The 21,532-nt window shown below is 34.7% G+C and overlaps 1 protein-coding gene across 4 annotated transcripts in view; it reads right to left on the reverse strand.

The window, feature by feature from the left end:
- The window catches only part of NAALADL2 (N-acetylated alpha-linked acidic dipeptidase like 2), a 416,888-nt gene that overhangs the window by 82,545 nt on the left and 312,811 nt on the right, over window positions 1–21,532 (reverse strand). For all 4 annotated transcript variants that reach the window (XM_069864505.1, XM_069864506.1, XM_069864504.1 and 1 more), the window contains exon 9: window positions 19,959–20,078. In XM_069864505.1, the coding sequence (XP_069720606.1) occupies window positions 19,959–20,078 (120 nt within the window). The remainder of the gene's footprint in view (window positions 1–19,958; window positions 20,079–21,532) is intronic.

Here is a 21,532-nt window from a genome sequence, read left to right on the forward strand (position 1 = left end):
GACCTTATGTTACCACTAATTAGAGCGAAACATTGATATGGGCCTTTTGGTGCAATGGTAAGATTCTGCTATAAATATAAACCTATATTAACAAAAAATAATAACTGATTGGGCATTTTCTATGATTCACCTTCCACCTGGAGACATGTATTGTCAGTTAGTTCTGGTCACCTTCTCTGCTTTCTGTGACTTCAGCAGAAGCTAAAACTTCAGCAGATTTTGAAAATGGATAAGAATGTCTTAAGTAGTTTGCAACAGGACCCATATAGAATGACTGATTGTTCTTACAATGTATCAGTGATCCCAGCTTCACAACTACAGCAAAAAAATGCTTATTCTTCATGAATAATCAATCTCTGTTGATTGAGCTGAATCACCACCAGTGTTGGTAACTGGTGAAAGGCAAATGCATTTACGAAGCAGAGGCACAAGACCATCTAGATGAAGTAAATTATACCTAAGAAAAGAGCTACAGAATTTATTAATCACAGACCATGTAAAAATGCAGAAAGTAACAGATTAACATCTGTATTACTGCAAATGTGCTATGCTAAATCATTACCAACAGCTAGGAAAAGTCCGAGAAGCTGCACAGCAAAGGATTCCAAAGTATATAACTCTCTCATCTATAAAACCCTGCTACACTCTGACTCACAAATCATTGGAGATAGAAGGTTTGACAGCTCTTAAAAATAATTATCATTAGCTGTTTGCTTGCCCTGACTACCAAAATCTACTGAAAAAAATCATGGTGTTTCTAGGAATTGTTTTCATGCTATGGCAAGCATACTCCTCTGTTTTCTCCCATTTGGTTATCTAGCTTGGTTACAAACATACTTTTTGCTCTCTGTCTTTGCTAATTGATTATATTTATTGCTATTGATGAAAGCCAGCTGTTTATAAAATTATTAGGGAGATTTAATACAGCACTTTTTCCTATAAACCTCAAAGTACTTTTCAAATCAACTAAAAGCAAGCAAAGTACCAAATAGTTCAGTATTGTCCAACATCACAGACCAAACAACTAAACAGAAATTAAATGGACATTTCCCAAATTCTGTGCCTTATCAAATTGTCATGATTCCAGTACATACATAAAAATAATTCTAAACTATATCCACTCATTCTTTCTTTGTGTGAGAAAAATAAAATAAAATCTAAATGTGCTGACAATAATTAATAGGCTATATACATATTGTTGTTGTGGTTTAAACAGTCTAAAAGTTACACACCACTAATGTGATGCATTTGTTTATTTACATAATGCAATCATTGGATTAACTCCAATATTTCAGAAAATAAAAATATTTAAAAAGGGATGAGCAGACTACAGTGTTCTACTACAGAGAGCAATACAGTAAAAGACTCTCATTTCAATGCTTGTGAACATCTTTTACATCTATTTTGGCTATAACAGTAAAGTTCAATAAGAATATACAACCAAGTTTCACAACGATCTTTGACTTCTTGATGTTGTATGAAACACTGAAACAAAACTGAACAGCTTAATCTCATCATACTTATTCTATTTGTTAGCATATTTTAGTCAACATCTGCAACAAAGTACAAACAGTCAAAAAAATTATCACTCTGCAGACCTAGCCTTTAAGTATTCAGAGTAAGATGAATATGATTAACACCACAACAAGAAAACTTCTGAGGTAGTGACTAAAACCTGCTGGGTCTACTTAATTTTATATTTAGAATAAAATAATTATTTTAAAGGTAATACGGTGTTGTGCAGTTTCTCAGCAATTCTTTCCTTTCAGCTTATGCATATTTTCATTTAAACATATATGAAGCTTTAATGAAAATATCTAATATCTGAACATGATTAATTGATTGGTAAGGGCAACATGAAGAGTCATGGGTCCCCCACAGGGTCACAAGTCCTGCTAGCAAATCTGTTTTGACCAGGGGCTCCTCTCTCCATGGGTCGTACCAGGAGCCCGTTCCAGTGTGGGCTTCCCACGGTGCCACGGCATCCATCAGGCATTCACCTGCCCCACTGTGGGGTTCTCCATGGGATGATGGTGGATATGTGCTCCATCGTTAACCTCCATGGGCCGCAGGGACACAGTGTGCCTCACCATGGTCTGCACTATAGGCTGCAGGGGAATCTCTGCTCACGCACCTGGAGCACCTCCTCCTCCCCTTCTGTCTTCACTGACCTTAGGGTCTGCAGAGTTGTTTGTCTTGCATATTCTCACTTCTGCTACTATTACTAGTTGCGCAGTAACTTTTTCCCCCTATGAAATATGTTATCCCAGAGGTGCTATCACTGTCACTAATGGGCTCAGCCTTGGCCAGCAGGGAGTCCAGCTTGGAGCTGGCTGGCATTGGTGCTGTTAAGCAGAGGGGAAGCTTGTAGCAGCTTCTCACCCCTGCTACCAAAACCTTGCCACACAAACCCAATGCAATTAGTGTTTAATTAAAGATATTGGGTACAAAGAATTTAGCTCTATCTTAAATTCTTCTGATATCCATCCTAGTGCAGGTGATTGTCAAACACCGCTACAGCTGCCAGGGATCACCATTTCCCATCAGAAATGCTCCCACAATGTACTCTGTGTTTTCTTATAGAAAAGCACTAAATCCAGGAATTTGAAGACTAAACTGTCTTTTAGGTGGTGCGGGAAGAAAATGTTGTATTTTCACAAGCAAAAGCAGCCTATTACATAAACCATGTGTCTTTGAAAAAACTGTTCTTTGAAAACGCGTGCAGGTACCTTGGATGAGAGAGACCTTTTTCAGCCAGGGGGCAAGAGACAAAGGAAACTGAAAATTGTGACAACTACAATCCGTCTAAAATGTCAGACCAAACTCAGATTAACCAAGACCTTGTTCTGACACCATATTCAGATTTCTACTGAATGAAGAAAAATTCATTTTAACTACATACCACCAGGTGCCATACTTAAAACTCCAGTTTTAACTTTCAGAAAAGCTTAGAATGATTCGGGCCTTTTAATGGTGACTTCCTAGCAAACTGGTAAACTAAACACCAGCGGTTATAAAACAAAGCATAGAGAAATATGTGTGTTTGGCATGAAATATTTAAAAATACTGTTACATGCTTTACTACTTTACAAACTTAAATTAGTTTTTATTTAGTTTACAGCTACAAAACACAAGACAAGCATAAAGTTGTGTTGCTTGTTCAGGGCATTGTTTTCTGTTAAGCAGCATTCGAATATTTTGAAATAATTATCTTTTTTTAAAAAAAATATGACCATCAGTGTATAGTCTTTATAATAAATGTGACCTCACAGGACTGAACCACGTTTTAGATGCAAAGTTTACATCAAACTGGTAATAAATACAAAAGCAAGATAGTAAAAAAAATTATACAGTGTAAATTTATTTCTTTTACTGAAATTTTTCTTCATTTAACTTTATCTACTGACAGTGTCTCTGATTCCTGATGCTTTTTATACTATACTGAATTACATTTATCCTTTCTAAATTACATTTATCCTTTCTATACCTACATTGAAGTCATACGCCTCATTAACTCAGATATACTTGTTGCCAACACCTATTACAAACTGCTAGGAATTTTAATAGATTTTTTTAAGGGAGGTAAAAATCAAGCAGCTATGCTCCCATTTGAGAAAAGAATTTCAGAGCAATCAAATGTTTGGAGCTAAAATTACATAGCATAAATTATATAAGTGGCAAGATCGCAATTGGAATGCCATTAGCTGTTCCAAACATCTCAGTACCTTAACAATATAGAGAGGTATAAGTTTTAACAAATGTAATTAAGAAATTACAGAATGTAGGTATGGTAGCTGTGTTTCTCCAAAGTACGTATTTACCCCAGACTCCTATGCTCATCAACCAGAAAAGTACTGCATTAAAACTTCTCCCATATTTATTTTTAATCAGCACAGATAAAGACAAGCTCTCCAGCACCTCAGGTAAAGTAACTTTAAAGACTTATTTTCCATCACCAAAGACTCAGCCTCAATATTTAGTGCACTATTTTTAGTTATGGTCAAATTCAGAAAACGGCTTAAGATCGTACTAAGTTGTGACTAACACCAGGAAAGAAAATACGATATTAACAGAGATTTCTGTCTCCATGCCCAACTCTAAATACACTAAAAACATTGGGTGCTTTTTTCCTTCAGAGGAAAATTTTTAAGCATGGAATGTTTGCATTTGTAATTAAAGGATGCAGTCAAACTATTCTTTTGATCATTAAAAAAAGTAGTACTTTCCTACACCTACAGGTACTCAGTACTGGTCAGTGTTAGTTGTCACATATGCACTGAGATATTATGAAACTTAGGTTTAACAAACTGCAAATTAATCAGTTTTAGCATGAAACACTGATAAATCAGGACTTGATAAGAATTGCATGACTTGCCTGATGTTTTGTGTTGTGGTACCATTTGTTGCTAATATAAAGACACTGCTTAAGTAGGCAAGAGGATTAAGATTTGATAACAAGACTTCATTTTCAAATGGTTGGTATTTCGTACTCCATGGAAATAGCTGTAGCTTGTAAATCATTTTAAATGCCTAAAGGCATTCTCATTCTATAATGTGCAGAGACAGAAATACTGTGAAGCTATTTCAGTGCAGTCTAACTCTGTAACTATCAGGTTACACCATGCTACTCATTTTGGGATGCATCATTCAAACTCTCCAAATGGATATTAAATAATTCATACCAGTGAGATTACAGTCTTGCTTCTCCATACCCCATAGGAAAAGAGAGAAGTTACTTGTTCCTCTAAAGAGGAGAGATATATACACTCACCCTATTATTTGAAGAGTTATAATATGTCCTATTTCAAGATCTCATAAGTGTCCAAAACAGTTATTGTGAGGTTGGTTGCCGAATACACAGTAACACATTGTTCACTGGCCTTCAATATAGTTCAACAAAAAGAAAAAAATCAGGAGAGACAGCTTCCACTACATACTTTCTACTAAAAGTGTATTGAGGCTTACAAAGAAAAGCAAGCTATTAAAGTAAAGTTATGGATTATTTTAATGATCAACACTAGTCCCATTAGTATGAGCAGTTCACACTGGCAGAAGCTGTGTTTCTTAGTTGGCTAACCAGATGGTTCAAACTAACCCACCTCTCTATCCTGTAACAGTAACAAAACCAAAACCACTGAGAACAAAATTTGTACTTGTATTGCAGCACCTAATGTTAGGAGTTAGGCCCACAGTTAGCTGTAATAAGGACACTATAGTTTGTGACTAACTTAAATTTCCCCCAACTATCAGCATTCATGTCACATTTTCTCTTTCTGAGCCACATAATACTCGTGATCTGTAGTAATTATATCAAAAATGTTTGCTATCACTATTGTACCTGTCATGTCGTCCCCCTTCCTCCCCTGCCACACACATCAAAAAACACTTGCCAAAGTGCAAATCAGCTCATCGAAGTCATCCTTCGGTGCCTTATGGTAAAGCTGATCCAGAAAGACAGACTCATCAGATCTTCAGGAAAAGCCAACCTGTTGCCCTTTCCTGATGCAGTGGACTGTTTCACTGTGCTGACAAATAGAATCCTCTACTTATAAACACAACATAATCTAAAGTATATCATTAGAACAAAGAAATTGTCATTTATCCTTGTCATGCACGTGTACCCATTCCCTATCCCTCCCCACACGCTTCCAATACCATATCTCTTTTCTGGAACCTAAGACATTATCCAGATAAGAGGGAACACATGTGCAACTAAACATGGTAAAAAACCCCTCATCAGTCAGGTTTTTTAAATGGAGGAGAAATTTGCTGTCAAAATTTCTGCTTTGTTATTAAAATCAAAGACCAGAGTAACTTCAATTATAATATAAAGAAGTGAATACAATTTTTTTGGAACAGAACATGAAAGTCCACATGGAAGGAACCCTCTTGCCACATTGGTAAGTTATTGCAAAGCTACCCTCTACCCTGGAACAAGGCCAAAGTAATTTACTGCTGGCAAAGTTTTACCTTGCCCTGAATCCTCAGATCTGACATTTAAATTTATTGATAGAAACTATGCATGAGCTAATCATTCCCTCCCTAGTAACACACACACACACACACATTTCATTCTTTGAAATGGAAAGTCACTTCTATTAGTCCATACCAAGCATGAAGGTCAATAAACTACCATCATTTTTTTCATAAAAAACCCCTTTTCTGGACTTCAGTGGGAATTGAGCAAATGGAATAATCACAGTACTTGCACTTAAGATATCAAGTATCTGTATCAATTGCGTTTTCCAGAAAGATCATCATGAAGCAGATTTATTAAAGTGTGTCAGACAGCACCACAAATACTGGTCTCCAGGCTCCACTGGAGATAAGTGAAATGATCAAGAAGATATTAGGTAATTTCATTTTCTACAGCAGTGGTGCAAAAAAACTTTGGGACGAACGGACCACTGTAAACCCTAACACAGACAGTGTAACGCTCTGACTGGGTTCTTCCAGCTTTTATCTGCTTACACCACAAGTCAGTATCCTTGGTGTTGCCTCTGTACTGGACAGGAGAAAAACAATAATCAGGGATGTAGAAGAAAAAAAGCTAAAGCAGGGAAAGCAGTAGAGGCACTACAGCCAAATGACTTTTTCCTTCTGGTTTCCACAGAAGTTCACTTGACTTTAATTTCAAGAATTATGGAATATTAAGGCTTGGGAAAACATTTGCAACTAATTGAATAAAAAGTGACTTTAGGCAGATAACACAAAACTGATCTAGTGCAAGTAACTTTGAAAAGATTTTCACCAAAACACACAGGAGTTAACTATTACCCCAAACTCATCATGTATGCAAATGATGTGTCCCTTTGCATTCTGGAAAAAATAAGTTTATTATCTGAGATATTTCCAAACCCTATGTATAGTACTGAACAGGGATATTGTATTTTCTATGTAATGTCAGGTACTGGAGGATTAAAAAAAAATTAAATTCTGTTAATAAAATGTGGGGGGGTTATTGCTTATAAGGTTCCTGGGATATGTCACTACTTTTTTTGTAAGAAGCAAATCCCAAAAGGCCAATAATGTATTTTATATCAGAATTTATTAGAACACGTCGGTAAGACTGAAAACTGATAGTGTCTAGCTAGTGCAAAATATAATTTAAGAAAAATATGTATTACATTTTATTTCATGTATTAATTCTCCAGATTCTGATCTTCAAAAGTTAGTTTTGCTGAAATGAAGTGAAACTTTCTGAAATAATGCACATAGAGTATGTAAGATATGTTTACACTGCATACATTGAGAAAACAAACTGACAGTCCAGTAAAGTGCAATCTACATCTATTTATTCTTATCAGGGAAAGAAGACTAATGAAAACTACATATATGTATTTTTCAGAATACTAAATAATATAGTATCTACACAAACTTTCCAACGAGCAGATTCTAAGTCAGTAGTGTGGAAAAATTATTTCACCGCCCAATATTTTTTAATAGTCTAAAGCTACTGAATCATATAAACATGAGCTTATTTTTTCCTCAATATTAAATCTTCCTCTCTGCACTCCATCTTCCACAGTTTGCATCTCTGGCCTCACTGCTATAATTGTATATGCAAATAATTTTATGGATATGAACAGTTTCCCTAGGCTCAGAAGTATTATTCATAGATACAAAATCAAGCATGCATACACAAACATGCGCACACGCACACACTCTCATGTTTTCAAAATATAAACAAAGTGAAGTTCCAGGACATGATTTTCACTGTACTTGCTGTTGGTACTTAATAGAAATAACATGTAAGAACACAGCTGTATTTAATAATATCCTCTGTGTAACAACTGAGTTACAGTCTGAAGCCAAACAACAATTATACTGTTGACTTTATCTTTTTCTTTTCAAATAAAGGGAATATTATTTTACTGAGATCAGTTGCTTTCATGTGATTAAAGAATACTATATGCAAAAAAGCCAACCTATATCTAAATATATTGAGAGATGAACTAATCCATATTTTCCAAAGTAATTTGTTCCAATGCTTCATTGTCCTCACTCTTAAAATAATGCTTTTTAGTTCACATGTGAATTTATATCATTTTCCGGTTTTTGATTCTTACTCTATCCATTATGTTTTCCCATTCCACATGCTTTGAAAGTAGCAATTTTTGTATCCAGTAAATAATGAAGGTGTTGACTCATACTGAATCTAGTGCTGCTGCCTGAAAAATGTTGGTAGGAAAATCTTCATTCAATGATGACTCTCCATTGACAGGTAATACCTTTGAAGATCTACCAGTCAGCCTGGGTAAATTTGAAATCCATGTGATTAACTACTATCCTAAAGCACTGTTTTTATTGTGAATTCCGTGGAGTACCATAAAAGGAGTTCCATAGAAATCTGTGCTGCTACCTTTATAAAATAAACATACCGTTCCTTCAAAAGATTTTTACAAAGTTTCATGAGAGAGACATGTTCTGTGAAAAATTCTGAAATTCTGACTGGCTTTAATTATCCTCCTTCTTTTAACTCCTGTTTAAATCAATTATCACTTGGCTTATTTTTGCTTGGGTTATTAACAAAACTAATTAATCTACAGTTACACAGGTCATTGCACTACTTCTTTGTAATGCTGATTCAAGTTTAACACACTGCTAGTTTCTGGAACACCCTTAGCCTCCTTACTTCAGTGGACATAGCTCATTTAGCCTACGGTTCAGTTTTGGATCTCTGGGCCATGTTGCCTTACAGGATTTCAGAAGAATTATTTCAGCTTTCCTCTTCTTCAGTTATCTTGTAGATGCCATAGCTCTTTGATAACTTCCAATTATAGACAATGAAAACTTCAAACTGTAATATTAGTCATGGTAAAAACTAATCCAAAATTCCATTGCTCCTTTAGACTCACTGAACACTTTTAGAATAATGCCAGTCTGACACCAAAGCATCAAATCCTTAACACGGTTAACTCTAAGATCAAAAGTTTCCAACATATCTTTCCTTCTTTATGCTTTCAGAAGAGCTAGCATTAAAAAAAAACCCAAGCAACCATAACAAACATAACCCCCTCCAAAATAGCTGCTAATTTTCACTAACAATTTCCCAGTTCTACGTAAGAAAAATCATCTTACTACCAGATTTCTATACTGCACTTATCATAGTTCACTGAAAAACAACAAATGAAGAGTTGCATTTTGGAGAAAAAACAGAGACTGAAGATAAACAGGATTAGCGCACATTAAGGGGGCTAAGGACTTCCATCCAAAAGCATTAAAGAAACTTTTACACGAGGAATTATTTTCAACTTAGTTGTCACACCGCATATAATAAAAATGAGTAAAACCACAGAATTTCTTATTCATCTGCATAGCAAACTAGAAAGCAATAGCACCCCAGCATTTCTTAGCCAGGTCTCTCTACTGGTAGTTCATCCTCTTCCACCTGTTCTCCAGCTATGAGTCCTGCCACTGCTTTGGCCCTCATCTTTAGCATCAGCACACCTCGGTAGTGCTTAATCTACTGATACTAAACGTATCCAGGGCAGACAGCTTCAGAGCGTAGTGTCTGCTTTTGAGAGTATGAGCCTGGAACACATACATCAGGAAGGCCTGTGAATAAAAACAAACAAGCAAGAAGGAAGTCTAGTGATGCTTCTGGACAAAATCTTTGTTTGAGCTCAAATGGTTTTAAAAAAAGAGCACTTAAGTCTAATTTCAGACTGTCTCAGAGAGATCAGTTTTAAATGACACCAGGGTGAATCCTTATTTAAGTTGTTATTACAAACTACCAATGATAATTTCAATGTAATTACATTAACTGATTTACTAAAAAAAAAAAAAATAGTAAAACTGAATAATCTGAATTCAAGCTTCTGAACTAACAACACTAATTCTCAGGAAGCTACTGTAGCAAGTGCTGCAAAAAATCATGTCTAAAGGAGGAAAGAATTTACAAAAATGAAGCAAATACAATCCTAAAGCATTCAGAGCTCATCCCACCAGCGATCAAACCAAAGTTTAATCCCAAGTTAACCAGCTTAAATTTGGAGTGTTGGCTACCTGTGTACTGCTTTCAGATCACCTATAGATCAATAACAGATATGATGCAATAAAGATTTTGCAAACTATTTCAAACAACAAATGAACATGAAAAATAGAAGTCAGAAGTAATACATGAACAGAAAGGACTACATTCAGTAATTTAATTAATTGATCACGTACAGAACAAAACATTTTACAATATTTTCAACATTATACCTGAATTCTGTATTAACCACTTAAATTATGCAATTTAAATTGATTCCAGCTGCTACTTCTTAAGCACTTTTAAGATTTATGAGTGAACTTAATGTCAAATGTTCTAGAGTGCCCAAATACAGAACAGAAGACTGACAATTTGTATCCCTTTAGTCATTTACCCTGAGATCTGGATTAATTTCCCTCCTTTTTCCCCTTGACTTTGTCAAGTCTTATTCATATTCCTCTCTCCATATTTCACTTTAGGAAAAAAAGAGATCACTTTTATTCTACCCTACAGTTAGTCCACCTTGTCTCTTGGGATGTAATTTTCAAAGGCAGAACAGCCAATCAGGAAAGTATCTCCAACTGAAAGCCAATTAAGTTTAACATCTATCTTTACCTTTATCTTTGAAAATCTCCCTCATATTTGAAGTGCTGTATAATCAGACTCAGAATTCATCCTAATTTGAAATTACTATAATAGTGTCAATACTGAAAGTATGCAAGCTACCCATTTGTTTCAAATTTAAAAACTGTGAGGGAGGATAGACCCAAGATAGTCTTAATATGTTAATGCATGATGCAAAAGCAACGATACAGAAGAAGCTCTGGCTAATTAACAAGCTCTAGCCTAAAATCTGGAACACTAATACCGATGAAAACACTGACAACAATTTAAGTAAATTCTAAAAGGTCCTTGTTGGCCTTATGCTCAATAGGAAACAGGGGGAAGGAACAAAAAGCATCTAGGGAAAACTTCACAAAGATCTGAATTCATACAGGTTGAAATGTTTATACAGGCAAATACTGTAAGGGTCAAGGCAAGTTAATCATGCTTGTATAGTTGATATAGCTAGCTCCTCAAATTAGAAGAGGGATATCTGAGGCAGCAGGTCTCACAGAGAACGGAGGGGCATGTTGTTACTCTTTTCAGCAGGGAACACGTCACTGTTGCTGCAAGAAAGCACTTACTAATGGTTGTCACAAAGACAGATGCAGCACAGTTCTTCCAGGGCACCATGAGAACAACATGGACATGATGAATTACTATACTGCAGAAGGACTGCGGGACTTCCTGAAGAATCCTAGGACCAGTGTTCATGCTGTCTGAGATTCAGAGTCTACTTAAAGATTTCTGTATATTGCTTGGTGGATCTTCAGCAAAATTAGAATAATTGGAGGGTATTTTAGTCTATAACAACGAGATTCAGTTGACTTACCTTAACAGTTAATTACAAAGGATCATGCACTATTCATTGAAGTAAAAAAATACTTTAAAGTAAAGGCTCTATGTCAGAGAGCATCTGGGGAGAAAAAAGGACAACTCTGCTAGAAATCCAGACTTCTGCAGGGACAGAACAACCTCAAAATTTTTCTCATATTTTATCCCACTTTTACATCAGTGTGGTTGCACTAGTCCTCATATAATTCCTCTTAGTGTACATTAGTTTACAGGAAATCAGAAAAAAAGACCATAATATTTACACTAATGCTCACGGCAGAGTGTGTTCTTTGAGAGGCACAAACACATTGCCCCAATTAAAGGTCATGTATGAACTCTCCTCCTTTCACTTAGTGTTTCAGCTCTCTTTTTAAAAGGTTATAGGCAGGCTGTGAGTTAAGTTATATTTTGCCTTGAGCTACAGTGTTACTATAAGCAGTGCTGCGCAAGTGTCTAACAATAAATCTGCACCGAGGAATGCTGCTTAGTATTTGTGCCTCCTTTGATGGGAAGTACAGGATGTCAGAAAGACGAAATGATTGTGGAAGTTATCATTATTTATTTAATACTTTATTTTAAAAGAGAGATTTAATATTGGACCATCAAACTGATGTCAGTAGGCCTAGAACCTACTTTGGAAGCTTCAGAATGAGCAGATGCTGCTGGAACAGTAGCCAGACTTCTCAGGACAGCAGGCAAAATGAATTCTGCTACCTTAATGACTCTATCTTCATCCTTAGGGTCTCAAAATTCAATTAATGTAAATAAGAAATTTAAATACAAAGTAACCCACCTCTGATTAAAACATGATTAAAATCCTTGCATTAGAGGAGAAAAAGTAAACTCCCACATGCACCAAAGAAGCACTGGCAAAGTGCAACCCTAACATTGCCTCCTCAACCATTTGCCTTCTTCAACTGTGCCTTCAGAGAGCCTTAAATCTTCCTTTGTCTTCAGGACAAACATCTTTCATTTCATAGCAACAGCAATGAAGTAGTGAAACACTGCCCCATGCTACCAAACACTATGTAGACAAATCAACATATTATATGGGCAAGTACTGCCCTTGAATTCACGCAACTTGACATTTTGAGATCATAATACTAATATTCTGTTTCATTTTGTAAGAACCAGATTTTGAGACTTGTAAAAGAAAAAAAAAGGTTAGGAGGAGGAGGGATACGAAATCAAGTGTACATGGTACCTGATGGGGTACCTTTATGTGGCACCAGACAGCAACATGTATGGCATCAATACAAAGGTCAAGAATGAGCAACACATAAGACAATGTACTATATTTTCTTTGTAGCAAAAAACGCAGTATGGATTTAAGTTGATATCCTAAAAAGACAAGCTGCCAAATGCACTGGCCAGAACCGTTGAACCAATTAATTCTGTACATAATAATTTAAAATGTTTGATACAGAAATCTAATTGAGCTGCCCTGCTATGCTTTTAAATATTGCTTGTTTTGATTACCTGTCACTCAGGATCTGTGTACCACACTTCTCTCTTTGAGAGGAGATGCTATTACACTTGTTTCCACCATGACAGTTTTTCTTAGCACGTATACCCAAACATACCATGTACCTTATTTGGCTTTTGTCTCAGCTGTTCATTTTTAGGAAGAAAGATCAATTTGAGAGTAAAACATGAAATTAAAACAAGCTTTTAAGTACACCATAAGCAGAATAAAAATAAAAAAGATGATTAGTATTGCAATTAATTTTAATGAAGTGTAGATGATATTCCTTTTACCCTTTCTTTTCTTTAAACAAATGGATTTTTTTCATCACTCACCAGATAACTAGGGTCATGTGCCTATCTGTAATTTGCTGATAGGAAAGGCAACTAGTGTTTGATGAGCAGGATCAGATGCCTTCAGTAGCTCTGTCAACACAAATGTAATGCTCTTTTCATGAAAAATACAAGACATACTTTTTAGTACTGAAGCAGAAAACACTGCCATTCTTAAAGGGAAATAAATCAGAAGTTGAGACCCAATTCTCTCCTGCCTTATAACAGTATAAATCAGGAAAAATATACTCGAATCACTTGGGTTACATAATTTCATAGAAATAAATGTCCATCCCCAACCTTTTGTCCATTATCAGAACAAAGAGACTGAAAACAACCACAAATGCAAACAAAAAGCCATTTTGCAGCATAAGTGAGATATACCTCAGAACTGTGAAACTAATATCTTGGGACTAATATTTTTAAAATGATCTAAGGAGGACCAAAAGGAAAACTGAGATTTACACATAGACTCATAGAATGGTTTTTGTTGGAATGGACCTTAAAAATCACAACTGAGTACTAAAAAAATGTTTTATAAAACAAATTCAGGTGAAAAGAGAAGGCATTTGGATGAGACATACTGTTTTCAGATTAATTGAGCTCAGTTTATTATCAGGCATGGCAAAACTGTTTAACAGTATTAGTAACAGCCCATTTGGCTCTCTGGTAACAAGTACTAACCCATCAGCTGAGAAGCCCATGAGGGTCTCTGACAGGCAGACCTTTGAGTGACAGTCTGTGAGAGGACTCACACAGCTACCACTAACTCTGACTGGTAGCTAACTCATTGATATAAATATATATATAGAGAGAGCACCCTGCTAAAGAGTAAGTAGGGAAGATCACACAATACTTTTTTACATGAACCATTTACCAAGTCTGGGACTATTCATGCTTGTCTAAAGAATCACAGCTAGAAGACATACTGAGATACAGTAATGGTGTGTCAAAGAACATTTTGAGTCTTCCTATTCTCAAAATATGAAGCTAGCACACCTACAAAAGCCATCTTACTACCAAATAAACAAGCATCTAATGCTTATCAAATTACTTAAAATATGTCAACTTTTTTATTATATGTCTCCTTTTCAATATTCTGATTTTTTTTCCACATTGATTTTCAATTTACAAAGTGTGTTCTGCTGCACAAAAGTTTGATTATTTGACTGTAACATGCAAAAGTAAGGAACAAGTGGCTGTAATCACTATGAACCAAACGACATAACATATTTTTAATTCTCATTTCATTTTATACTAATGTCTCGTAGACTCTGATGTGAAGATGCTTTCTTTTTTCCTGTTTATTTTGCCGTACACATCATTTTTGCACATAGATTTCTTTTCCATGTGCTGTTTGTGTTATATAGCTTATAGCTATTAAGTAAATTTCATTTAACAACATAGTTAGTAATAAGAAAAAAAAGTGAGAGAATCTTGTCAATGATTTTTGGTTATGTAGAAAATTTAAAATATCCAGAGTTGTCAAACTATCATCTTTCATAAGAAGTAGAAATTTACTTTTAATGTCCCCACATGAGAGGTTTTCTAATTAATATGAAAATGTCTTTCTATCATGACAAAAAAGTCAGTTCTGAAGGGAAATAGCTAGGAGAAATAGAATGAAATTAAGCAAAGGAATATTTAGACAGAATGGAAGCCAAATTTTTTAATACTGTAGTCTGGATAAAGCCTCTGGAAGGAAAAAACAATTCCATTATGTAGCAAAACTTATTACACTAGAAATTTTTAATTAGATTAGACAATAGAACCCTAGAATCAAAATCTATTCTACAGCAGGTAGGCTTTGATGAAATGTTGCATACAGCAGCACTACATTTAAAGATAATAAAATGTCCAGATTTCTGCAATTTTATCTACAACAGATAACAATGTTGACATCTGTATTTCAAAAGAAAATAAAAACCATCTTGATGAAATTATACATCATGCATGCTTTTAGCAGAACTTAATACTTTAATTTCATAAAGACAGGGAATGACATGGAAGGAAAAGTTTCATTCATTAAAAACAAAGGACTTTGGGAAGATCTCCAATGACATCACAGCATAAAAACTAGTCCACTTGCAACCTGCCTTGCTAACAAACTTCCTTTCCTCCCCCTATGCTTAACAGCAATAGTATTTTCATAATATTAAAATATATGAGTAAGTTTAAATTATTAGCCAGTGTCTGAATCGGCATTTATCTAATAAAATTGTTGAATTAGGAAAAAGAGTGAAAAAAATGCAACAGTGGACAAAGCAATATTTTAACAAATAAAAACATTGCTGGCACATGCAATGTACCTGCTGCATCTCCAAAATCAAATCCAACATTAAATACAACTTTTCACACCAGAGAAGAAGCTTTTTAATGAAATTGATAGAGCTGGCAATGAAGTGTTGTCCATATTAACAGCATATTTAAAACATAGTTATGTATTCCTGAGACAAGAGTTCACAGCATAAACTTCTGATTCTCAAGAGATTTTTTTTTTAGTTCTTAACACAAGTATAAAACGTAACACCAGCAATCAATTATAACACTAAAAACAGTAATATGTGAAGATGGAAAATTCATGGGGAAGATGTATTCTTCTGTTACATTGCATACAAAAGGCAATTCAATTAATATTTTAATGCTTTTCTCTTTTTTTACAACCTACTGATATAGAAAGCTTGGAGATCCATTTTAAATATTGAAAGTAAAACAAGATAAATGAGAAAATATATAGAAGTTGGAAGAAAAGAATCAATGTTGACATTAATTTAAGATTTTTTTTAAATAAAGAAAGAATAATAATAGTAATAATAATAATTAACTATACAGTTTACCTTCGGCTCTACTTCAAAAGTAAAAAAAATATTTTCTGCCAATAACATCATCTCTAAATGAAACAAAGTGTCATGCCCCTTACTCCTTTAATATAAACAAGTATTAATAAATAGCATGGAACAATATAGTAATTTTTAATTTATAGTAATTTTAATTTATGACGCAGAAAGTACTCAATTCAGTCTTTCATAGTTGTAAATGGCTCTTTGCCGTCAGAGAAAGGAGCAGTATGTTTTCTTGGGTTCAACGGTAACAGCAGACCTTGATTCTGATAAGAAGTGGTAATACAATCAGTTAAAGAAAATAGCAATTAATTTATGTCTCATAATAACTTTCTTATCCGCGAAATGTTAATTGCAGAAAAATTCATTAATGGCTTTATTTACAGAGAATGAATGCCAGCATCAAACAAACCCAATTTACCAATGACATTCTGCCAACAAATGGTGATTCATTAACTCAGCAAGTGAATTGACAATAATTTTCCTTACAAAGTAATAGTAGGCAAAGACATAACTTGGCAGTATTTCCCTCTTGGTAATGTGGACACTAATTAGCATAGTTATATGAAAAAGATTTGAATTAAATATGTCAAGGTCTCAGAATTGTTTGAATTCCTCTTTGCTTATTTAATCCAAACATTTAAATTAGCTCCTTTGTGTAATTTGGTGTTTCAACCAGAATCCCACTGAATCCCACTGACAGGCACGTAAAATTATTATTTGCAGACTGCTTATGTAGCTCACTTTTGAAATCTGCAACTAAAATAAAGATGTAATCCCTCTATATAAAACATCTTTAAGAAGTCATGGTCTCTGTTAATTAGTAAAGTCCTTATCCCATTCTCTGACTGACCACCAAATCTCACACAGTAGACAATTCATGAGGTTTGTGATTTTTCTTTTCATTTTTAAGTCTAGAATACTCACACAAACCACATTTCAGCTAAAAATTCTTCCCTACTTTTCCTATAGTTTCCAGAAATTAAGAAAAAAAAATCTTTTGGAAGCTGCAGTGATTAGCAAGCATCCAAAATTTCATTTTAGAAAAGCCACATTGTAACAACACAGAAAGTAAACACGGAAGTATCCATTTGCCCATCTTACTTCAGAGTTCCCTTTAAGCCATGGTCCTTGCAGCACTCTTGAAGTGCTCCAAATTTAGTGTAATTTTTACTTGAGTTTTCTTATGCAGGACAAGCTACAGTTTTTCACTCTTTTCCCTAGAATCCTAACACTTAACCTTTGCAGGCATTTGTAACAAGCATTAATCATTCCTAGGAAAACATTCCTCCTGTTTTACCGAGATGGAGGTCCACAATTTTAGCAAAAAAGTGAGCACTGAACAAAACCTAACTCTGTCCTTCATGCAAATGATGAACAGAACTTAGACTCATCCCCTCAAAAGAGTGTTGCAACCACTGTTTAGGAATAGGAAAAAATAGTGTAAGACAGTCTTTTTTGTTGTGAAGTCTAAAAATGGAAGTATGAGCTTTACTACTGACTCCAGAGGTATGGTACAGTACCTTCCATGTAGACATAAATTTCTATCTATCTAAAGACAAAAATTTCTCTCTAACTAAAGACAAAAGTTTCTATCTATCTAAACAAGATTTGTTATTTTCTCTTTCCATTTTAAAATGTATTGATATTATTAATTCTAAATTTCCGTTTCACCCGTTCTTTTGGAAATAATGTCTGTTCAGAGAATCTCCTAAATGTCCCAAATTATATAATCCTTGTCTCTCACTGGACTTCGTAAACCCTTCTTTCCAACGTGCACCTATTAACAAGAATCTCCTGTGAATGGACCCACAATTTCTTAAGATGAGATGAAGTCCAAAAAGACACATTTTATCCCACTTGCACAATCATAATTTTGAGGTAATTCATAATTACAGTGGCAAGTGCTTCTTGGCAAGTGCTGGAAGTAATATCAATATTCTTTGTAAGTAGATCAGTCTCCCAGTGAAAATCTTGTAGACGCATAGCAAATTGTGAGTACCCATGGGAAAAAATGAAGACCTGTGCCGGGCTGTTCCATCACTGTCAATAAACTTGACAGGAATACAGAAATCTAGCCAGCATTTGGAAGCAATAATTCCTACAAATCTTTTTAACGCCACAAACTGTATGACAGCTGCATTAATTACAAATAATATTAGCCTACTAAAAGTAAAAGTACACAGATAACCTCACATGCATTTTGTCCCCTTCTTTTCAAATGGGGCTTCAGAGTAAACATGCAGAATGGATACAATCTCAATATTAAAGCCTTAGCTATTAAAGGATCAGAGGTGAGATGTAGGGTGTTTACTGGAAGGAAATAAATGAAGTTCTAGTCAGGTTTTACTGACTGTTAACTAATTAAAACCAGTGCAAGGCAGGACTGCTAAGAGAGGCTGTGTCCATAGTACTGGATAGGATTTTACAAAAGAAATACAAAAGACTACAACATCACAACCAACTACACCATAGAAATCAAGTGGAAGTGAAAAAGAAATGTCCTTTGCTTTCTCTCCAAAACAGAAGGAATGACTGTAACACTCATACTAATAAGGTGTTTGTTGGAATAAAAACATCACATCTTAACAAAGTGATAAATAGATAATAAAATGTCTGCTGCACAGTTCCAGACAGTTTACAGTTTTCAGATCGCTGCCATGGATCATATTATAAAGTCAAAGAAACAAATTGACAAAACCCCTCAAATAGCCCAAGGACCTAATGTAATACATTAATTTCTTTAAATGACAAATACCTGTTTTCATGGAGATTGGATTGCAAAGACCAATAGGATAGCAAAGGGCTATGAGAGTAATATTTTTTTTTTGCAAATACAGTAGTTAAAACTCAAAATTTTAATTGACATATCCCTAACATCTGTAGGCTCATATATATAACATTATGTATAACTTTCTACAAATAAAAGCCTTTATTTTTCCTGAAAATAAATTATTTTGTATTCCATTCTTCTCAATACTTACACAGAATAAACCAGATCCTTCCCATGAGGAAATTACGACCTAATCACTGGACAGGAGAAGCACTTTGACCGTTATCATTTTGCTAACTTAGCTGGAAAACAACTGCCAAGCAAGATCAGTCTTAAACTCCGTTTAATTCAAGATGCTACTTTGAGCAGTGTTTAGTAACAAATGCTTCAGAGGAAAGTCAAAGAAACATCAAAATAACCTAATGAGTATTAGTCTGGCGAATTTATAGAAAAAACATCTAAAGAGCATACTTTATGAAAGTAAAATTGAATTCCTCTTTATGCACAGCATTTGAAACTGTTTTTATCATTTAGTATGTATTATAAACTAATTTTAAATATTAATAAATTCAGCAACCTCAGAAATGGCAAAAAGGTCACTAGTTTAAAGCCTGTGTACACTTACACCATCCTAAGTACCGAATGTTCCAGCTGTAGACTAGTTACAAAGATATAATGGAGTACTGAACCTAACGTACTTACCTTGGACAGCACTTATTTTAGTTAGAGTAATACACTCCCTGTGTGTCATGTTACATCTGGTAAATATACAGGTTTAAATGTAAATTGAGAAACAGTCTGAAATGATCAGATTAGGAAGAGAAAAATGTGCTTTTTGCTGAACAATTCAAAATATGTTATTTTAAAGCAACAAAAAGGAGAACAAGTGGTAGGCCATGTAAGTGTGGTGAAACTTGGTATAACAAGTTGTTGAAATATCCTTTCCAACCTCTTAATGCAACTTGTCACTTTTATAATAAGATGCAACCTATTTAGTAAAAACAGTTAATATGTATTTGTGAGGTTAAAATGCTTAAACAAAACAACCTCCACCTATAGTTATCTAAACCAAGTGATAAGGGGGTTAACCATGTAATGACCATAAATCACATGAGAAAGTAAGTATTTTATTTCTAACCTCTGCTGCCAGTTGCTGAAGAGAAGGGGATGCAACAGGGTGTAAAGTTGAATTGCCTCTGACTGGATTATGGAGGCTAACATAAGCCACAACATTTCTTTGAAGAACTCTCTTGAGATCCTACAACACAAGCAGAGTAATGGTTAATACTATGCACTGTTATAATTAAGATTTGTTTTGTTCTCTCAGTTCCTTCTAGGGAAAAATTGCACCCTATTTTTTTTTCTCTACAATTCCTTAAGTATTACTTAACTACTGCTTTTTACAATATGCTGTTAAGAACTTCAAAGGATATTTTAGTGTTATTTCTCTATATAGTAGAAGTTATAATTCCATTTCACACATCATCTCAACAAAACACCAACAGGCCTAGGAGGAATTAAAAATGACTATACTTGTAAGGCCAAAGATGAAAACATACTGTGAAACAACATGAAGGCCTTTTAAACTTATGCCTGACAGAAGACAAACTTCAAAAGCAATTATTATCAACAGCAAAATGTACTCAAATTTTTAGAGACCAAATTCAGGTTTGAATTGCATAATTTCTTTTAAATTTCGTAACACTAGGTGGAACGTGTTCTCATTTTATTATGTTTTAGACTACAAAAATACTATATAAGAAGTGTTTCAATTATTATCTCTTTTTAAAAAAGATCTCTTTTGCCTTCTCAGTAATGAGTTACTCTTTGCATGAAGTGGCTCTTTATATTGAACTGAAGGGGTGTAACACAATTACATCTGATGTAAAGCTGACTTGAAGTGGAACTAAACAAATTTTGCTTCCAGCCTGGATCTTTTCAATTTGATTTTTTCACCCCATCTTGTTTTTGAAGAATAATCATGTTGGAAATATGAAACTTCAATGAGAGCTAGCTGCTTCTCACGCATCTTAAAAAACAATTAACTCTTCATTTTATCTACTGTTTTTATTCAGCAGCCATGAACATATCTGATAGCTATTCTTTTAATTTATTAACTCAAGTCTACCGTAATCACGTACAATCAACAATACTCTGATGAGGTATTTTCTTTCAATAAGCTGATTACTGTTCTTTTGAAAGCAGGAGCCCAAGGAATTGTGTCAGATAGTATCTAACTCCTTCACAGAAATATGTGAAAAGTGAATCAGCACTGGTCATGAAAACACCAAAATATTTATATAAGTATTGTGAACCATGGTAAAGCTTTTTTCGTTCAATGTGTGCTTGACTTAGTTCTCCCCAAACTCAGTCTATCAATTAAAAATTAGTAACTGTTGAACCCCCAAGAAGGAGAAAAAGCCCTCAAAGCTACTCCTGGGCCTACGTATGTTTTTTGAGGTGTTTCACCTCTTCAGCTTCCTCCCCAACATACACACACTCTGGCAATGCCCTCTTTTAATAGTCCTCTGCTGAATTAGGGAGGGGAATTAGCTCACAAAGGTGCTGTACATGCAGCTTTCACAGCTACGGGGAGAACTCGTCATTCATTACCACACATATACGTTCTACAAAAACCACCTCTATAGATGTTTTCACTGCATTTGCTATGGAGTACATGAATATTATACACAGACATATGTCACAGACCAT

The sequence above is a fragment of the Phaenicophaeus curvirostris genome, chromosome 10 (assembly GCF_032191515.1).
Source record: "Phaenicophaeus curvirostris isolate KB17595 chromosome 10, BPBGC_Pcur_1.0, whole genome shotgun sequence".
NCBI classification, from domain to species: Eukaryota; Metazoa; Chordata; class Aves; order Cuculiformes; family Cuculidae; genus Phaenicophaeus; species Phaenicophaeus curvirostris.